The 16,959-nt window shown below is 42.5% G+C and overlaps 2 protein-coding genes across 2 annotated transcripts; both read left to right on the top strand.

Annotated features, from left to right (window-relative positions):
• The first annotated feature begins 2,030 nt into the window (after nt 1-2,030).
• Nucleotides 2,031-10,585, top strand: LOC307237469 (ubiquilin-4-like). The gene is made up of 11 exons (XM_080010186.1): nt 2,031-2,206; nt 4,107-4,258; nt 5,042-5,184; nt 5,650-5,912; nt 6,049-6,207; nt 6,625-6,847; nt 6,951-7,090; nt 8,217-8,300; nt 8,440-8,555; nt 8,811-8,988; nt 9,114-10,585. Exons 1-11 carry the CDS (start codon nt 2,060-2,062, stop codon nt 9,264-9,266), a joined length of 1,758 nt encoding a protein of 585 aa, XP_079866312.1. The 5' UTR covers nt 2,031-2,059; the 3' UTR covers nt 9,267-10,585.
• A 786-nt stretch (nt 10,586-11,371) lies between these two features.
• Nucleotides 11,372-13,484, top strand: LOC307240111 (ras-related protein Rab-25-like). Its single transcript, XM_080013745.1, has 5 exons — nt 11,372-11,454; nt 11,960-12,155; nt 12,415-12,608; nt 12,848-12,928; nt 13,124-13,484. Exons 1-5 carry the CDS (start codon nt 11,418-11,420, stop codon nt 13,249-13,251), a joined length of 636 nt encoding a protein of 211 aa, XP_079869871.1. The 5' UTR covers nt 11,372-11,417; the 3' UTR covers nt 13,252-13,484.
• The last annotated feature ends 3,475 nt before the right edge of the window (nt 13,485-16,959 follow it).

Genomic DNA, 16,959 nt, shown 5'->3' with positions numbered 1-16,959 from the left:
TGGCCAGGCAGGAAATTCATGGTGTCAAGGTTTCTTTTTTTTAAAGTTCTGCCATTAAAATACATTCTTGGACACACACACACACACACACACACACACACACACACACACACACACACACACACACACACACACACACACACCAGACAGCGAAAAGCGATGCCCTTACCTTGTTTCCTTGGGGAGTTCACCCTCTTTACAGCCCACCTCTCTGAGGTAAAGGAAGAGAGGGACAGAAGAAAGTGAGGTTCAGATGCTGGTGACTGTGATGGAGTGAGAGAACTCCACTTGGCCAGAATCCAAAAAGTCACCCCCACCACCTTTTTTTCTGATGATGACAGCAAAAACCTTTGTAGCAGTCTGTCTTCCTGCACTTGAATGAGAGGCGTGCGGCATTTAACCTGGTGCCATTTAGGTGGGATGTGTTGCTGTGTGGGTTTAGGAGGGGGAACATAGGTGGGCTTTGGGGAGGGCAGCTTTCATCTATTTTTTTTGTGTGTGTTTGTTTTTGTTTGTTTGCGAGTGGCGTGCTCTAGAACGGGACATGCATAGGTATGCATTACTGCTGGTGTCAATGCAACATGCTGAAATAGACACTTTTCTTTGAGGGCTGTCACATAGTTGTATAGCAGGGCTATAGAGAGAGGACACTGCACTGGTTGCTCTTCTCTCTGAGAGGAACGTATGCATCAGTAGTATATCACTCTTTACATTGCATGTATTACTTTTATTGAAATCTGGGTTACAGCTTATCACGAAAAAGGGTATATTAACCTTGTATTTATTTCATGCACACATGAATACAGAAGCACATTCACATATAACACCCCCCCCCCCCCCCCACACACACACACACACATGTATACGCACACGCACACACGCACACACACACACACAAATGCACACAAACACACAGACACCCAGAAAAAGGAAAACACACTCTTGCAAAAAGTAAATAATTATAAAGAGAAGGTCAACTCAAATGCCATTCCTTTCATCACGGGTCACAGATGCTGTGTCATTTCACCAAATAATTTGATCAAAACTGGTAATGCCATTTAATTTGAATCTAGCAATCAGTGTTTGTGATCAGGTTTCTGAAAATTAAATGCTATCAATTGCAACAGGATGCCTGTTTCTCTGAGCAAGATGTGATGATAATTTTAAGGGAAGCGACTGTCTTTCAGTTATAGTGACAGAAATAAACACTCATTTAATACTGTTCATTTTCAGTCATGTTTACTGCATGGGAAGAGCATATTTCGGCTCTGTTTTCTTTCCCTTTTATCCCAGCAAGTTTGACAATCACATTATAGAATTCAACTCACGTTTCAATTTAAAATTGTTCACTCCACAAAAACAAGAAAGAAAAAAAACCCATGTAGGTATGCAATTTCAATTCATATTCTGCTTTTGTCATCATAAACTGTAGGTGATGGGCAATTTTAATCACTAGACATTCTCTTGCCCCAATGTCTATTCAATATGTCTGACAAGGGAGATTCAGGAGTACAGCAGCTTGGTGAGAAACTTGAAGCGGGTCAAGAGTATACACACAAAACGAAAAAAAAATGACACAGTTCATACGACATAAAAATAATTAATAAACATATCAGGAAATATACAGCGTAGTTACTTTCAATTAAATGCAAAGTATCATCGACAAATACAACACAATAATAACAACAATGATAACAACATCATCAAGAAGAAGAAGAAGAAGAAGAAGAAGAAGAAGAAGAAGAAGAAGAATATTATTATTATTAATAATAATAATAATAATAATAATAATAATAATAATAATAATAATAATAATAATAATAATAATCATCATCATAATAATCATAATAATAATAATAATAATAATAATAATAATAATAATAATAATAGGCGTGTGTGTGAAATCCCGAAGCTCGTTCTCGAAAGAACCGTGACCTTCCGTAACCCGGAAGCTGACGTCAGAATCCTTGTCGAGGCTCTCTCTCGCGAAAGAATTGTGACCTCCTGTGACCCGGAAGCTGACGCCAGATCCAAGCTGTTCTCCATCGGAGGAGCAAAGATGGCTGACAACGGCGCCGCGGATCCTGCTAATAACAACAACAATATCGAAACCGCCGCCCCGGAGGGAACAATCATTAAGGTCACAGTCAAAACCCCGAAAGATAAGGAGGAGATCGCCATCTCGGAAGATGCTTCTGTCACCCAGGTTTGTTTCCTTCTGGCCGGCGCCGGAACGTCATGCCCCTGCCCACTTTTTGTGCTAGCCTGGCCTAGCATCGGAGCTAGTTAGCATGATTAGCATGTGTCACACCGCTGTCCCGCCTCACATCCAGCATGATATTGAGTCCAAAAGATTAATATGAGTGTCATCGCGGGGGATGAACACTATCTAGTTTTCTCTATAACGATCGAAATATGAATGGGGGCAATGTAAATGGCATTACTCACAGGCTAGCCCGTTAGCATTATCTAGCTAAATGGGCTTACAGGGTGTGATAATATTGTCTTGTGTGTAAAAATGATGCCTTACTTCCACTATTCTCATTCCCCAGCTACTAACCGTGTCACTAATGTTGCGTATCGCCTTAGAGGCTATTTTGACTAAAGAACGCGATGCTTGAAAGTTGGATGTGTTTTTTTCCTCCAGAACATTCTCTCAGAAATGCCATTGAGTCTCACAGCTTAGCAGGGAATAAACAAACCCCAGTGTTTACTCCTGGGCTGCCACACATCGAATCGCCTGATCGCGATTATTTGATCAGACGGCGTTCTTTTTGTAAAATCGTTATATTCCAGTCACATGTGTCTTACCAACAACTGTCAGAGGTTTTCCTCGTTTTCGTCAGTCGCGTGGGGGTAATATTGGCATTCAAAATACGTAAAATGTCAGAAGATGCTCTTCTGTAATAGGTGCACTTTTATTATTACACTAAAATGATTGTTATTACACCATTGCAGGGCACACAATGTTAACAGACAAAGTAAATTGTTAATTGAAATTATTTGTATGTCAAGTGTCAACAAAAAATTCACAATTCATGATGACAACCCTAAGTAAGGGCGCTTTTTCTCCTGTTCTTATGGCATTATGTAACCCATTGGTGTTCTTTCTTCTCAGTAACATCTGGAGGTTTAGTCTTACCTGTGTGGCATACATTTAAATGTGTCACCCTTTTTGAATTCTTCATCTGAGTACCTAATAGACATTTTTCCCCAGACGTGTTTAAAGTCCTATTTGCTTATATCAGAATCTATGTATGGGCCAAGTTCATTTTCATATACAATTTAAATATCTTGGTTATAGTTGGTCCCTTGTAATGCAGCCAGCGGCGTAGCATTAAAAAAAAGAATGCCTAACAATCTAAAAAAACATTAAGTTAAATACAGAATACACAAGTTAAATACAGAATACACAAGTTAAATACAGAATACAAGTGCTCTATCCACCAGATAAAGATAAATTACAAAAAAGAAGCTATGACAGGGATGAGGTGGCAATGAGGATGCAAGTATTTACTGTATGAATATAGAATATGAATGAAGACTAGGAATTTATTTTGTACATGAGTCTAATGTATTGGTCTAACTTATTACAGTGTTATTACAATATATTGTGCAAATTGTGTGTGTGTGTGTGTGTGTGTGTGTGTGTGTGTGTGTGTGTGTGTGTGTGTGTTGAATACAGATGAAAGGCCGTAAACTGCATTGTCAATATTTTTCTTATCAGAGTTAGAGATTAAGTCATTTGTTAAATTAATAACATTTTGTTCTGTAGAATTTTTAATTATTTTTATTCATGGAGTGTTTTACCGTTATCGGTCACAAAAAAAGAAGACAATGTTTATAGTTCAGTTGAAATGGTTTCAGATTGTAACGACAGTATTTTAGCATGAATAAAGCTTTGCTCAATGACTATAGTTGGTGACTTAGTGGATTTACAATTGTGTGGTAAAGTAGATCGACTTGATTAGGATTAGAGTGTGCTGTTAAGGTCAGGTGATTTCTTTGAGCCTTACTCTCACCATTTTTCTTTTTGGCTGCTTGAGTTGTCTAAATGTTCATTCTCTGTTGTATCTTTGTGCTAATTCTTTGTCCTGCTCTGTTAGTTTAAGGAGGAGATCTCAAGGCGATTCAAGGCCAAACAGGATCAGTTGGTTCTGATTTTTGCCGGGAAGATTTTGAAGGACGGCGACAGCCTCAACCAGCATGGCATTAAGGATGGCCTGACAGTTCACCTCGTAATAAAGACAGCACACAAGTAAAGCAATACACATTACAGCGGCCCAAACTTGCTGTTGTTGGCAAAGTCAACATGGTGTCTTAAGTTTTAGTTATTATTTTACATTCCATTCCATTTACATGTTATTTATTTTATTCCAAATGTTCTGTGAACCTTGGTTGTCCAGCCACATTATGTGAGAATTGATCTTCACATGCACACACATACTGCACTATGCACCAAATTAGCTATACAGTTACACAGGGGTCCACTCTCCTTCATTTTGTGTTACTGTCTGAATATTCTGTTAATAACCACAGTTGTCAGGGTTTAATACATCATCCACATTGTGTTTTTATGAAAATTCTATATCTACATTCCCGTGCTGAACTGGTTTTGTTGCTGCTTTGCACACATGACCACTCTTCTTTATTCATTGTTACTGTCTGAATATTGTGTTAATAACTGCAGTTGTCAGGGATTAATACATCATCCACATTGTGTTTTTATGAAGACTCTACATGTACATTCCTATGCTCAACTGGTTTTAATTGCTGCTTTGCACATCTAAGCTGTAGCACAAATTACTACTGCCAGACACTGTTTATACTGTTTGTTACCTTATTGCTAATGTTAAGCTATTTTATCTTATTTATCTTGTTATTTGCTACTATTTATATCAATCTGCTGGGGTTTTGTTTTTTTTGTTCTTTTTTCATAACATCGAGTACGGAAGCTGCAAACTTATTTTCGTTGTACTTGTACAGTAACAATTATGATTACAATATTCTATTCTAAGTAACCTAAACATTGTGTCTGTAGGACAGGAGATGGTGCTAGCTCTTCGTCTTCAAGCTCGTCTGCCAGTCAGGCGGGCAACACTTCCACCCCCAGCCCGGCGGCAAACCCTTCCACAACAGCAGGATCCACGGGCCCTGCCCCGCCACCCACGCCCAACATACTGTGTGAGTTCACCTGTACATCACTGTAAACACCTACAGACCATGCATTAAAGATGAGCTGACACTTGTTCGGGTGTTGGTCAAGGCTTTGGGGAATATTCCTTATCCAAAAAACTTATAAAAGAACCATATCAATCTTATGGGATATTAATCAACAACAGCTCCCATTTTTAGTTGTTTTATTTTGCTGATGCTTCTAAATGTTTAAGAAAAAAACAAAAACAAAAAAAACTCAAGTTGCTTTTCATTTATGATAGATCACTCAATTGTGAAAAATGGATTATATTTCAGTTGTTGTGTTCTAATGAATGACCATAGACTAAGTTATGAGACCATCGTGTTCTTAGTACTTAAAGGACAGGAATCTGTGTTGGTATTTGCCCATCCATTATACTAAGCATGGTTGCACTGAAGTCTGCACCGAACAGCTTTTGCATCATCTTTGACACCCACAATCCCTCTTCCCAGCTGGTTTTGGAGACCTGTCCAACCTGGCTGGTTTGGGAATGGGCTCCTCCAACTTCATGGAGCTGCAGCAGCAGATGCAGAGACAGCTGATGTCCAATCCCGAGATGCTCTCTCAGATCATGGAGAATCCACTGGTGCAGAACATGGTGTCCAACCCTGACCTGATGAGGCAGATGATCGTGGCCAATCCTCAAATGCAGCAGTTGATGGAGCGAAACCCAGAAATCTCCCACATGCTCAACAACCCCGAGCTGATGAGACAGGTGAGGAAAAGTGTGAAGAGGTGGAATGAATACCTTCCTCTTTTGCTTTTTGATATATTTCCTGAACTGATTTCAGTGCTTTTGAAATATCCGGTGTACCAAATGAATCTCTTATCGAACCTTTGCATCCCCCAAGACTATGGAGCTCGCCAGAAACCCAGCCATGATGCAGGAAATGATGCGCAATCAGGACCGTGCTCTGAGCAACCTTGAGAGTATTCCTGGGGGCTACAATGCCCTGCGCAGGATGTACACAGATATCCAGGAACCCATGTTCAGCGCTGCCAGAGAACAGGTAGCTACTGTACTAAAGGCCTGTGGGAAATTTCAGTACTAACTGGCACAGTATTGTGTGTTTACAAACTCTTTGAACTGAAAGGAATGTAAAGCAGTCTTCAGGAAAAATGAATACTGTGTTTGAAACATTACAACCTGGAGACACTGTGTTATGTGCATTCCGGTGAACACTAAAATACGAGATAACTTGGGACATCCACATTTTCAACTACACTGGATTAACATGACGCAAAGTTAAACAAGTTAAACAATTACGGAGCTACAGATTAGTCTATTGCAAACCTCTAACTCTACCCTGCAGTAATGTTAACTTTTATTGCACATTTGTGTTCATATATATTTTGACTATTGGAAATATATGCAGCATTAAATAACTTTAAATAAAGAGTAAGTCTCAATATCTCTTTCTCCGTAGTTTGGTAACAACCCATTCTCAGCCCTGGGAGGGAATTCTGACGCTGGCGCCCAGCCGTCGAGGACAGAGAACCGGGAGCCTCTTCCCAACCCCTGGGGCCCCCCCAATTCCACCAACCCCTCTGAGAGTGGAGGGGGCACCACAGGAGGCACTGGAACCGCCCCTGGCACCAACCCCAGTGTCTCCAATCCTCTGGGCATCAATGCTGCCACGTTGGGAAATGGTAGGTAACGGGAGGGAGGTCATTAATTCCAGTCCAGTCATTCGGTCGACCTGTACCATCTCACATGCCACACAAGTCATTCCTGTTTCTCTGTGCCCCCAAGGTATGTTCAGCAGTCCAGGCATGCAGAGTCTGATGCAGCAGATCTCCGAGAACCCCCAGCTGATGCAGAACATGCTGTCTGCTCCCTACATGCGCAGCATGATGCAGTCGCTGTCTCAGAACCCTGAGTTGGCCTCGCAGGTTAGGGCGGGCACGCAGACATTCTGATAAATGTTGGGAGTCAGAGCCGTCCCAGACCTTGTTGTAATTCTGACCCCGTACTTGGCAGGACATTGATGTAATTGGCCGTTGCTGTCTGTAATGATTTGTAACAAAGGGGATCCAGCAGAGGTTACGTCTAGCTCACCAAAGCACACAAACAGAACTCAGTGGGAGTTTTCTCTCAGCCCACATCGCACTAAACCAAAGTTAATGAAAGGAAGACAGTATAGACGCTGTCTCAAAAAACAATAATTAGAGCCGGCATTCTCACCCATGGTGTCGTAGCCCCATGTGAGGTTACTTGCTATGCGCACAGGGTCGGGGGACGTGTGTGTGTGTGTGTGTGTGTGTGGGTGTGGGTGTGGGTGTTGGGGTGGGTGGGTGAGTGGGTGGGTGAGAAATCTATATATATATATGTGTGTGTTTGTATGTGTGTGTAGAAATGATTTATGTGTATTTATATATAAAACATTTTTTAGTAATGATTTAAATAGATTAGAAATATATTGTAGTTTCTATTAAATTAATTTGGAGCTCTCTCCGTGTTCTATGATATAATAAAATTGGACCTTTATTACAGTAAGATTCATATTCAGCCTCCTGTCTGTTGCCTGGAGGTCTGAAAGTGAATTGTAATGTATAAAATGAGTGTGCTCCAGAATAAATAAAACCACAAAAGGATTTGTCAGTATAGACCATGTCAAACTGCCCTCCTGTAAACCTTAGATATTGTTTCTACTAAAGCAGTTTTTATAATCGTAACAACTATCGAGGTCTTAACCTCATCCTCTTGTCCTCATAATATATTCTCAATACTATCAATATATATCAATCGGCGCTTTTTGTGTAGAGACTAGAGCGCAGGTCAGTACCTTGCTCCCTGTTTCAGCACGTCTTTTATTCTTGTGAGGGAGACTTCACGGTGCTGTGCAGGGTATTACGTGGCTGAACTGATGAGATGATAGAATCTGCTGTTGCCTGGCAGAATTTTCAGTATATCACTGGACCCGTTTTCTCGCCCGTCTCCATATGCACTCCTTACAGCAGTATCAAGGCCACTTTATTAACGACTGATTTGTGACACATCTGTTTCTCACTCTTTCAGGTGTTGATGAACAACCCCTTGTTTGCCGGAAACCCACAACTGCAGGAACAGTTCCGAGCCCAGCTGCCGGTCTTCCTGCAACAGGTAACCACACCTTGTCTGATGAATGCACTGTGGTGGTGGTGGTGGGGGGGGGGGGCGCTTCTGTGCGGTGGTCTCAGTCAAGTTTATTATATTATTAATAACATCTCAACGGATTATTATTCTGTGCGATGGTTTCCAGATGCAGAACCCGGAGGCTCTGTCGGTAATGACCAATCCGCGGGCAATGCAGGCTCTGATGCAGATCCAACAGGGGCTGCAGACACTGCAGACGGAGGCACCGGGACTCATGCCAAGGTACACACCAATAATTAAGTAACAAATATAGATGAACAGAAACATGTTAAAGGAAGGTTGTGAATCAATTAATAGGATTTCTGCATTGATCCAATCTTCACTGTATATGAGCGGATTTTTATTTTTTTTCTCAGCATAATCAAAAATATAGTAAAATATTGTCTGTCTTGTATATTGTGGTGATGGTACATCAATAGGATAATGACCAAGTTAATTTCCTTTCTGTTCGTGTTCTTCTCGCTCTCTGCCTCCCAGTCTGGTGCCAGGGGGGATTCCTGGCATGCCGGCCGCAGGGGGAGTGGCTCCCGAGAACCCCGCCACCCCGCCCAGCGCAGGGACAAACTCCGCCCAGCAGCAGCAGCTAATGCAGCAGATGCTCCACATGTTCGCTGGAGGCGGAGGTGGAGGAGGCGGCGGCGGCGGCAGCGGACGGGTACACACAAAACAAAACATACATACACATCACACACTCACACACACACATATGTATAAATAATGTATATGTATAAATAAATAGACAATTCCACGCGTTTGACTTTCCCTGTGTCCCCCCCGCAGACTCTGACCCCAGAGGTCCGGTTCCAGTCCCAGCTGGACCAGCTCAGCGCCATGGGTTTCATCAACCGTGAGGCCAACCTGCAGGCCCTCATCGCCACCGGGGGAGACATCAACGCAGCCATCGAGAGACTGCTGGGCTCGCAGCCCTCATAAAGACACACACACACACATGCACATACCAGACAGACACGTATACACAAACACACACACACGTGCGCACACACACACACACACACACACACACACACACACACACACACACATCGGCATCCATAGATACCTACACGCATACACCCCTCCCATGAACACCCGCAGCATCTAAAGAGAACCAAGAGAAATACCAAGCGAAGCGTCTCAGCCCTGCAGAAGAAACATGGACAGGATGTGTCTCCTCTCAGATCGTACCCCTCTTTTCTATACTCCACCCTCCTCCCCCACCCCCCCGTCTCCCTCCCTCCCTCCCTCCCTTGTTTGAATCCTATGGCGTCACCCGCAGAGGTTGGCAGAAGCGGTTGGAACCATTTCCTTTGCCTGCGGGGGGTGTTCGGCTGCAGAAGGCAGGGGGACGGAACCACAACCATCACTTCTTCTTTTGACATTTTCTCTCATCCAGAGCTGGAGCTGACCCGTTCAGCTGGAGTGTTGACGGAAATGTGTAAAATGAGAGACGGACCCCGAGCGGCGTGAACCGGATCGTTGTCTGTTCTATACATTTTAAGCAGTCTATGAATACTGCTTTCAGATTTTGTGGATCACCTGTCGTCCATACAGATATTCAGCCCCTCTCCTCCTCCTCCTCCTCTCCCTATTTCCCCCCTGACTTGTTTTGTGATTCTAAACAGTTGATCTCTCTCATAAAATCCTCATTATTTATTATGAGCGCCTAAGAAATCCCCCCACCTCTTCCCCAAAATTATAATTTGTCATTCCAGAAAAAGTACAGTGGCTCTATTAGCCGTGGCCGCTCTGTGTCTTTCTGCATCTTATCTTAAGGCACTACCTCGGTGCCTTCTGCTCCCCTCCCCCCCCAGCCATAGATAGATAGAACGTTTTACGTTCAAATGTTGTATGTTCAAATATCAGTTCAGGGTTCGAAAGACAAGAGGCAGAAAAATATAACGGAAACAAACCAGATTTCCTTTTATTTTAATGTGATTTTTTTTTTTCTTAATCTATTTTAATTTTATTTTGACATGCAGGTAGTGCCTAGAGATAATAAGTTGTCTCGCATAAAAAAAAAAATTGGACATCAAATGACAAATTAATTTTTTTTGTTATGGTGGCACCATACTCTTGTAAAAAGAAAAATCAAGTTCTGTTTTTTTTTTTTTTTTTTCTGCTTTTGAAAATCAGCATTTGCGTAGTTGTGGTAACCTTGGCAACTGCTTCTATAGCTTTGCTTTGTCTGTTGACCGCAGCTGAAAACAAATCCATCTCCCAATTCAACATGTTGGAACTAACTTTTAACAGTACTGTACTAAGAAAAGAATAATAAAAACTTGGTCAAAAACGGCTTCTTGTCACAGTGTTAATTGTGTTAATTGTCAGGAAGCTTAGCTAGGACTAGATCGTCTATTTCCATTTTTCATTGTTCTTTTTTAAGTGTTCTCTCTTTGAAAATGGGTTCTCGTTGTTTTCACTGTTAGAGGTTCAAACTTTGATTATCTACAATATAAAGTTGAATAAGTCAATGGATCAGGGTTGTTCTACTTTTTAAAAGTCTGTGGTAGGTCTTGCTGTATTCATGTCAAATTGGAAATTGCTGTTCATTCCATAAATGTTTGTTTCTATATTTACAGTCTGTAATAAAGCAGAAAGCAGTATTTATTACAGCTGTCACGCTAAAAGGTTGTATGGGGAGCGCCCCACTCTGTATACCTTGCTATTCTTGTATTCTTATGTGTCATTCAATTACAGGGAAATGGATGAGGAAGTGAGTGACAGGACTGAGAGGAGGAATGCGAGGGTGGAGTCAGTAATGACCCAACGTCTCAGTGGTTCTACCAGTTCCACCAGCTCTCTGCCCTCATCCCACGCTTCCCTACCCCCGTCTCCGTCCCTCCCAGGGTGTCACCTGACGAAGGATCGCAGGTGACAGGACAGGTCTGTTTGTCTGCCAGACTCCCGTTGTCAGTCAGGAGCTTTCACCCTTTCCACTGGAACAGATCGAGGTGGTCTCTGGTCACCCTGTGCTCTTTCCTTTTTTTTTTTTTTTTTTTTCCCCTCCTCTTCGTCTCTTCTAATGGTTTTTACGGCTCCGGGCATCGGCTGTGAAGGAGGAACCTCACGGGCACGTAAACTATCATGGGATCTGACGAGGCGTTCAACTTTGTCTTCAAAGGTGAGACCATGATTCTTAACGGGAGTCAAGACTATCCACGTTTTCTTTAGTCATATTTTGTTTTTTTAATTGTTACCTGATAGAATGTTGACAAGATGAGGCGGCGATTGCCCTTTCCATTGATACACTCATTTGACCTTTGACTTGACACAGTCTTTTTATTTCCCACTAACTTGTTAAAAGGGAAATGTAAATGTTGCATAGGTTTTATTTCCTGGCTTCAAATAAAGTAGTCCGCCTTTGTCCATTCCACACATTCCAAATGCGTGTCAACCACTGAGCAGAGATGCTACAACAATTATGTTATTGTGTCATTAAATCTGTTGTGTTAGTAGCTATAAGTGAATTATAAATCTACCTATCTGATGGATTCAGGACTACTGAAAAATGTCACCCGTCAGTCATTATCACACCGAATAATCACTTGTCACAAGGTCCGATTGGGGGGCAGGGTTCTTCATGTCTTGGCAAACCAATGAGCTTCCACCCCCGCCCCCCTCCAAAGTGGTGTTGATAGGGGAGTCCGGCGTGGGAAAGAGCAACCTTCTGTCCCGTTTCACCAAAAACGAGTTCACCCACGACAGCCGCACCACCATCGGGGTGGAGTTCAGCACGCGCACCATCCAGCAGGGCACCTACATCATTAAGGCCCAGATTTGGGACACTGCGGGCCTGGAGCGCTACAGAGCCATCACCTCAGCGTGGGTACACACACACACACACACACACACACACACACACACACACACACACACATACATACACACTGGAGGATGATGGCCTCAGAGTTCTCACACAAACACACGCAATATGAAAACATGGGCTGTGGTTTCAGTCCAGGCAATTACACCTTCAAGGTATACACTCACTGGCATGGAAGTTTTCCAGTCTGCTCAGAGCTTATACCCACTGTGAGTCGTGGTGGTTGAGGCTGTTGTCGTGTCTCCCTGTCCTCTTCAGGTATTACAGGGGTGCGGTGGGGGCCCTGCTGGTCTACGACATCAGCAAACACTTGACCTACGAGAGCGCCGAGCGCTGGCTGAAGGAGCTGTACGACCACGCCGACCCCCACATCGTGGTCATGCTGGTGGGCAACAAAAGCGACTTGGACTCCCTCCGCACCGTCCCCAAGGAGGAGGCCAGTGACTTTGCAGGTCTCTCTCAGGAAAAATGTTCTGTTTAAAATGGTATTGGGGAGAAATCCCTACTTAACAGGTATTGGACTACGGAAGCGCTAAGTCTTTACCTTTGATGCTTTTATTTCAACGTATTCAACAATAATATACATGTTTCAGAATTAATGATTATATTACTCAATAGGAATGCAGTTTGCATGTTTTCCTAGGAGCCATATATTCATATATTTCTTCCATTTCTCTCCCGACCGATTCAGAGAAAAAAGGCCTCATGTTCATGGAGACTTCAGCTTTGGACTCCACCAACGTTGAGGCGGCTTTCAACGAGGTCCTCACAGGTATGGGTGTTCATTTCATAAAAACCAGGAGCCTCCCCGCCGAGGACGAACGTAGCAGAATGTTTTAAATTGTCGCAAACTCCAGATTTATTTTATCTTGATAAAGATTAATGACAACCTTCTTTCATGAACTCATTTTCTATCTGATAATGGATAAAAGCGTCTGCTAAATGTAAATGTGCCGACTGCCTGCAGCGATCCATAACAAGGTTGCCAGCAGAGAGGTCACCCGGGGATCCATCAGTGCCGTGACCCTGTCCAGCCCCATTGGACCGGTCAGCGAGGCCCAGGAGGAGCGCAGGACCTGCTGCAGGAACCTCTGAGGGACGAGCCCGCTCTGTGACACAGCGTCGTCATCACCGTGCTCAGTTGTAAGCGGGATGTTTTCCGCAGACAGTTTGCCGGGTAAAAGTGCACAGCATTGCACATCTCTCCTATTCACAAAGTCAAAGGAGGAAGATCTGGATAAAAAAGGATTATGAAAATTACGATAATCCATATTTGATGTATGGATCCACCGATATAATGGCCTAAATGTAATGTGACAATCTTTGCAACTTAACCTGAATGCACGTTTTAGAAGGTGGCGGTGTGGAGGAGGAGGGGGTGCACAGGTTTTATTTGTTCCAATAATAATATTAATGATAATAATAATAATTATAATAAACGCAAGAATAAATATTAAATTACTTTTGGTTTCTTTATTTACTCCTTTGTACCTATTGTACCTAAACGATGTCTAGAGGAGCAGTAAGAGTCAAGGGTTGCCGTTGCTATGTATCATGGCGGCCTGTAGGTGACAGTGTTGACATTGAAATGCGGTGTAGGGCCACACACCTGCAAACAGAAATAACTACAAAGGTTTCTCATGTCCAGCTTCTAGGGTGAGGTTCTAGAAAATTAGAAATGAGTCTGTAACATGATAGGTATTACCCCATTTCAAACCCAAGGAGTGTCCGTTGATGTACTACCACAAAAGAAGGAACATTTTATCAAAAGAATAAGGTTTGATACAATACAAGGTGCACATATGGCTGAATTATCACATCATTTTCTCAGTCATCTCATCCATTCTGAAAATACTAAATTATTCCATCTCATGGTTTTATGCCAGTTCTTTTATGCATTTGTGACAGATTCTGCTCTCTCTGGCTCTCAGATGTGCATTATAGGACTGTGGCTGTGTGCACTATGTGGTGTGCATGCAAGATCATTTACTACAATATAAATGACCACGATAGGTTTTTTTTAACCCTGTAAAATCACTAAGAAACAGAGATTTGTTTGTAAACATATTATTCATGTTAAAAAGTAATTGCTTAAAACATGTAAAAAAACAAAACTGAACTATGTAGTTCTGAATTGTGGAGTTAGACCACTAAACTGTTGTGGTCCTGATTTTTTGGGGTTTACCCGTTATTGGTTTTCTGATTTTGGATGTGTATTTGTATATATTAGAATAGTCTTATGTGGTTGTGGTAATGGTGTAGTCTGAGCAGCCACATCTGACCTGGGTCTAGGCAATTGGGGGCCAGTTGGTTGGTCTAACGAGCAACAGGTAAAACCCCCATCCCCACACACACTCAGGAGAGGAATCCTTGTCGTGACAAATGTCCATTTGCTCCTGGGCTTTTTCCAACTAGCTCTCTCTCTAGAATAAACTGGTGTGTCTACAACCCCACTGTCTGTGTGTCTGTGCCGGAGGTCCCTGAAAAGGTCACTTGGGTGGTGGGTGGTCGGCGAAACTGCCACATGGTGTTTGACACTTGAGAGAGGCTGCACCTCTCCTGCGATTGGGCGTGGTTTCAGCACCTCCAGTGAACACGCTCTGTGTCTCAGAGCAGAGGGAACTGCCTTTTTTTTTTTGTATCTTTATTTTTTTCTCCACGGTTTTAAAACCTTTTTATACACTTGGCGATTTTTTTTTTTTTTTAATGATTCAAATTTGTCTGGGTGGTTAATAACACATTTTTCTGTGGTGTGACAAACTCAGAACACATATTTATTGTTGCTTTACAGGGACTTTAATCTATGAAAGTATGATGGGCTAATCCCTGCATGGGGCAGTAGATGTTTAATTATGTCCTGTGGATGATGAGTTAAGTTAAATTGTCTGGTTTATTAATCTGTACAGGCCAAGTTGTTATGAAACATGTGCATCTTAAGCTGCTCTTAGCCCAAGCAGAGAGAAATTGTGAAAAATAACAAAGCAATGGAATAAAAAATAAAAGAAAAAGGCAATATTTGGAAAATATACAATAAAAACATAAAAGGTTGACCGTACACAATAAAATATGACAATATAGACTAAACCTAGTGATAAACAACAAAATGTATAACCTAAAAATAAACATTGTTCTTATCTTAGCTCACCTCACCAGAGAAAAATTGGTTTCAAGGAAACGGTCTATTACCATGGTGATACATTGTTATGGTGACCAATCAAAGGAAGTTGCGAGCCAACGGGCTGTTGTCATGTCTTCTGGGCTCTGCACCTGCTGAATGTCACGTCGCTGTCTGGTGAACCCTAAATGTAGACCACACGGAGACGTAGAGAGGAAATGCTCAAACTAGGTATTTTACAAAAGAAACGTGACACTTTGCAGGGTATATAGGTTGCAGCACACACGGGGAATTTATGACTGACAAGGACTGACTGGAGAAGACAAACTCAATACACTGGGGCAATGATGAGACGAAACACGAGATACATCCAATTGCCCAGCCAGAGGTCGAGGCAGTCCTAGACTAGCGATGCTCATGTTTGAATGAATTGTTCGAAAACAAACGCCCCTCCTACCTGCTGCTAGCTGGACGACGTGTCACTCACACTACTGTGCAACTCTTATTAACTGTAAATTTCCACAAATTTTGTGGAAATGTATCAGGTGAGAGAAGAAAGCACTTTAGCACTTGCTTCAACTCAGTACTCGCTCTCCCAGCCCGGAGCTGAAGTCAAGGTCTGACTCAGAGTCTGAGTGAGTGAGTGAGTGAGTGAGTGAGTGATTTGCAACTAATACTCGCTCTCCCAGCCCGGAGCTGAAGGTCTAACTCGGGCTGCAAGAAATCATTCACTCACTCACTCACTCACTCACTCACTCACTCACTCACCCACAAGTTCCATGCCACAGTGATAGTTACCGTCCATGAATGTTAATTTGTCCATTTTTAGTAGTTTAATACTACTCAACTTGATTATGATTGATCATAACATTAACATTACATTTAAATTTAAATTAAAAGTCATTTAAAAATAACTTGTTGCCTTTGAGAGCTCTTGGTCTTTCAGTCTTTTATCGCAATGATATGGATCATTTTCCTGTAGCAAATCGGTGGTCTGATTGGTGTGAATCAGCGGGGACTGGGGGTGGGTGGAACTCGTTGGTTCAGTGGGTGCGAGCGAGCGACTGGATGACTTTAAACCCGGCTCTAAACTCCAGTTGAGCGGCTCTGACGCGTGAGCTTGTGAGCGGGCGTAGCTCTGATTGGTTGAGTGCTTCTTCTGAGCAAGCCCCCAGGAACAGTGCCAGGCTCTGAGGCCAATTTGACATAAAGTAGTGGTCAAACCGTGTAATTACAACCAGGTCCGACTGGGGCCCCAAGAGCATCCCCCCCCATCACAACAGCATCACAACCCCTGTGAAATGACTTGTTTAACTATCACAATTTGATCCATTCAAAATGACTTGTTTCACCATAATGTAAACATTAATGAATCTAAAACAGCTGTAGGCCTACATGCACGCAACCGCACGCACGCACGCACACACACAGATAGCCAGATAGATACACTGTTTTTTCTTGTTTTTTTTTTTTTTTTTACTTTGACTGGGCAGTTGCTTTGCATTTTGCTTCCCTGTTGGATCTGGAATTCAAGAAGTAGCACTTGTTTGACCTGCATTTGGGCACATGTTAGTGGATAAATGGAATGCTGTTTAAAGCTGTTCACTTTGATGCCACTGGTGTACTTTATTTATAATTCACAAGTGTGGAGACTATTGTTCGGCCTAAATTATGTTCACTCTCCCTCA

The sequence above is a fragment of the Zeus faber genome (genome assembly GCF_960531495.2).
Source record: "Zeus faber genome assembly, chromosome: 1".
NCBI classification, from domain to species: Eukaryota; Metazoa; Chordata; class Actinopteri; order Zeiformes; family Zeidae; genus Zeus; species Zeus faber.
Note: the sequence above shows the minus strand (reverse complement) of the source record. Positions and strands in the feature narration are given on the sequence as shown.

Bases quoted from the DNA above. Each gene is read 5' to 3' on its own strand.
- LOC307237469 (XM_080010186.1), top strand. From the start codon at position 2,060: ATGGCTGACAACGGCGCCGCGGATCCTGCTAATAACAACAACAATATC. The intron at 7,091-8,216 runs GTTAGGGCGGGC...TCACTCTTTCAG, and splicing joins ACCCTGAGTTGGCCTCGCAG to GTGTTGATGAACAACCCCTT. The intron at 8,301-8,439 runs GTAACCACACCT...GATGGTTTCCAG, and splicing joins TGCCGGTCTTCCTGCAACAG to ATGCAGAACCCGGAGGCTCT.
- LOC307240111 (XM_080013745.1), top strand. From the start codon at position 11,418: ATGGGATCTGACGAGGCGTTCAACTTTGTCTTCAAAG. The intron at 12,609-12,847 runs GTCTCTCTCAGG...CGACCGATTCAG, and splicing joins GGAGGCCAGTGACTTTGCAG to AGAAAAAAGGCCTCATGTTC. The intron at 12,929-13,123 runs GTATGGGTGTTC...GACTGCCTGCAG, and splicing joins TTTCAACGAGGTCCTCACAG to CGATCCATAACAAGGTTGCC.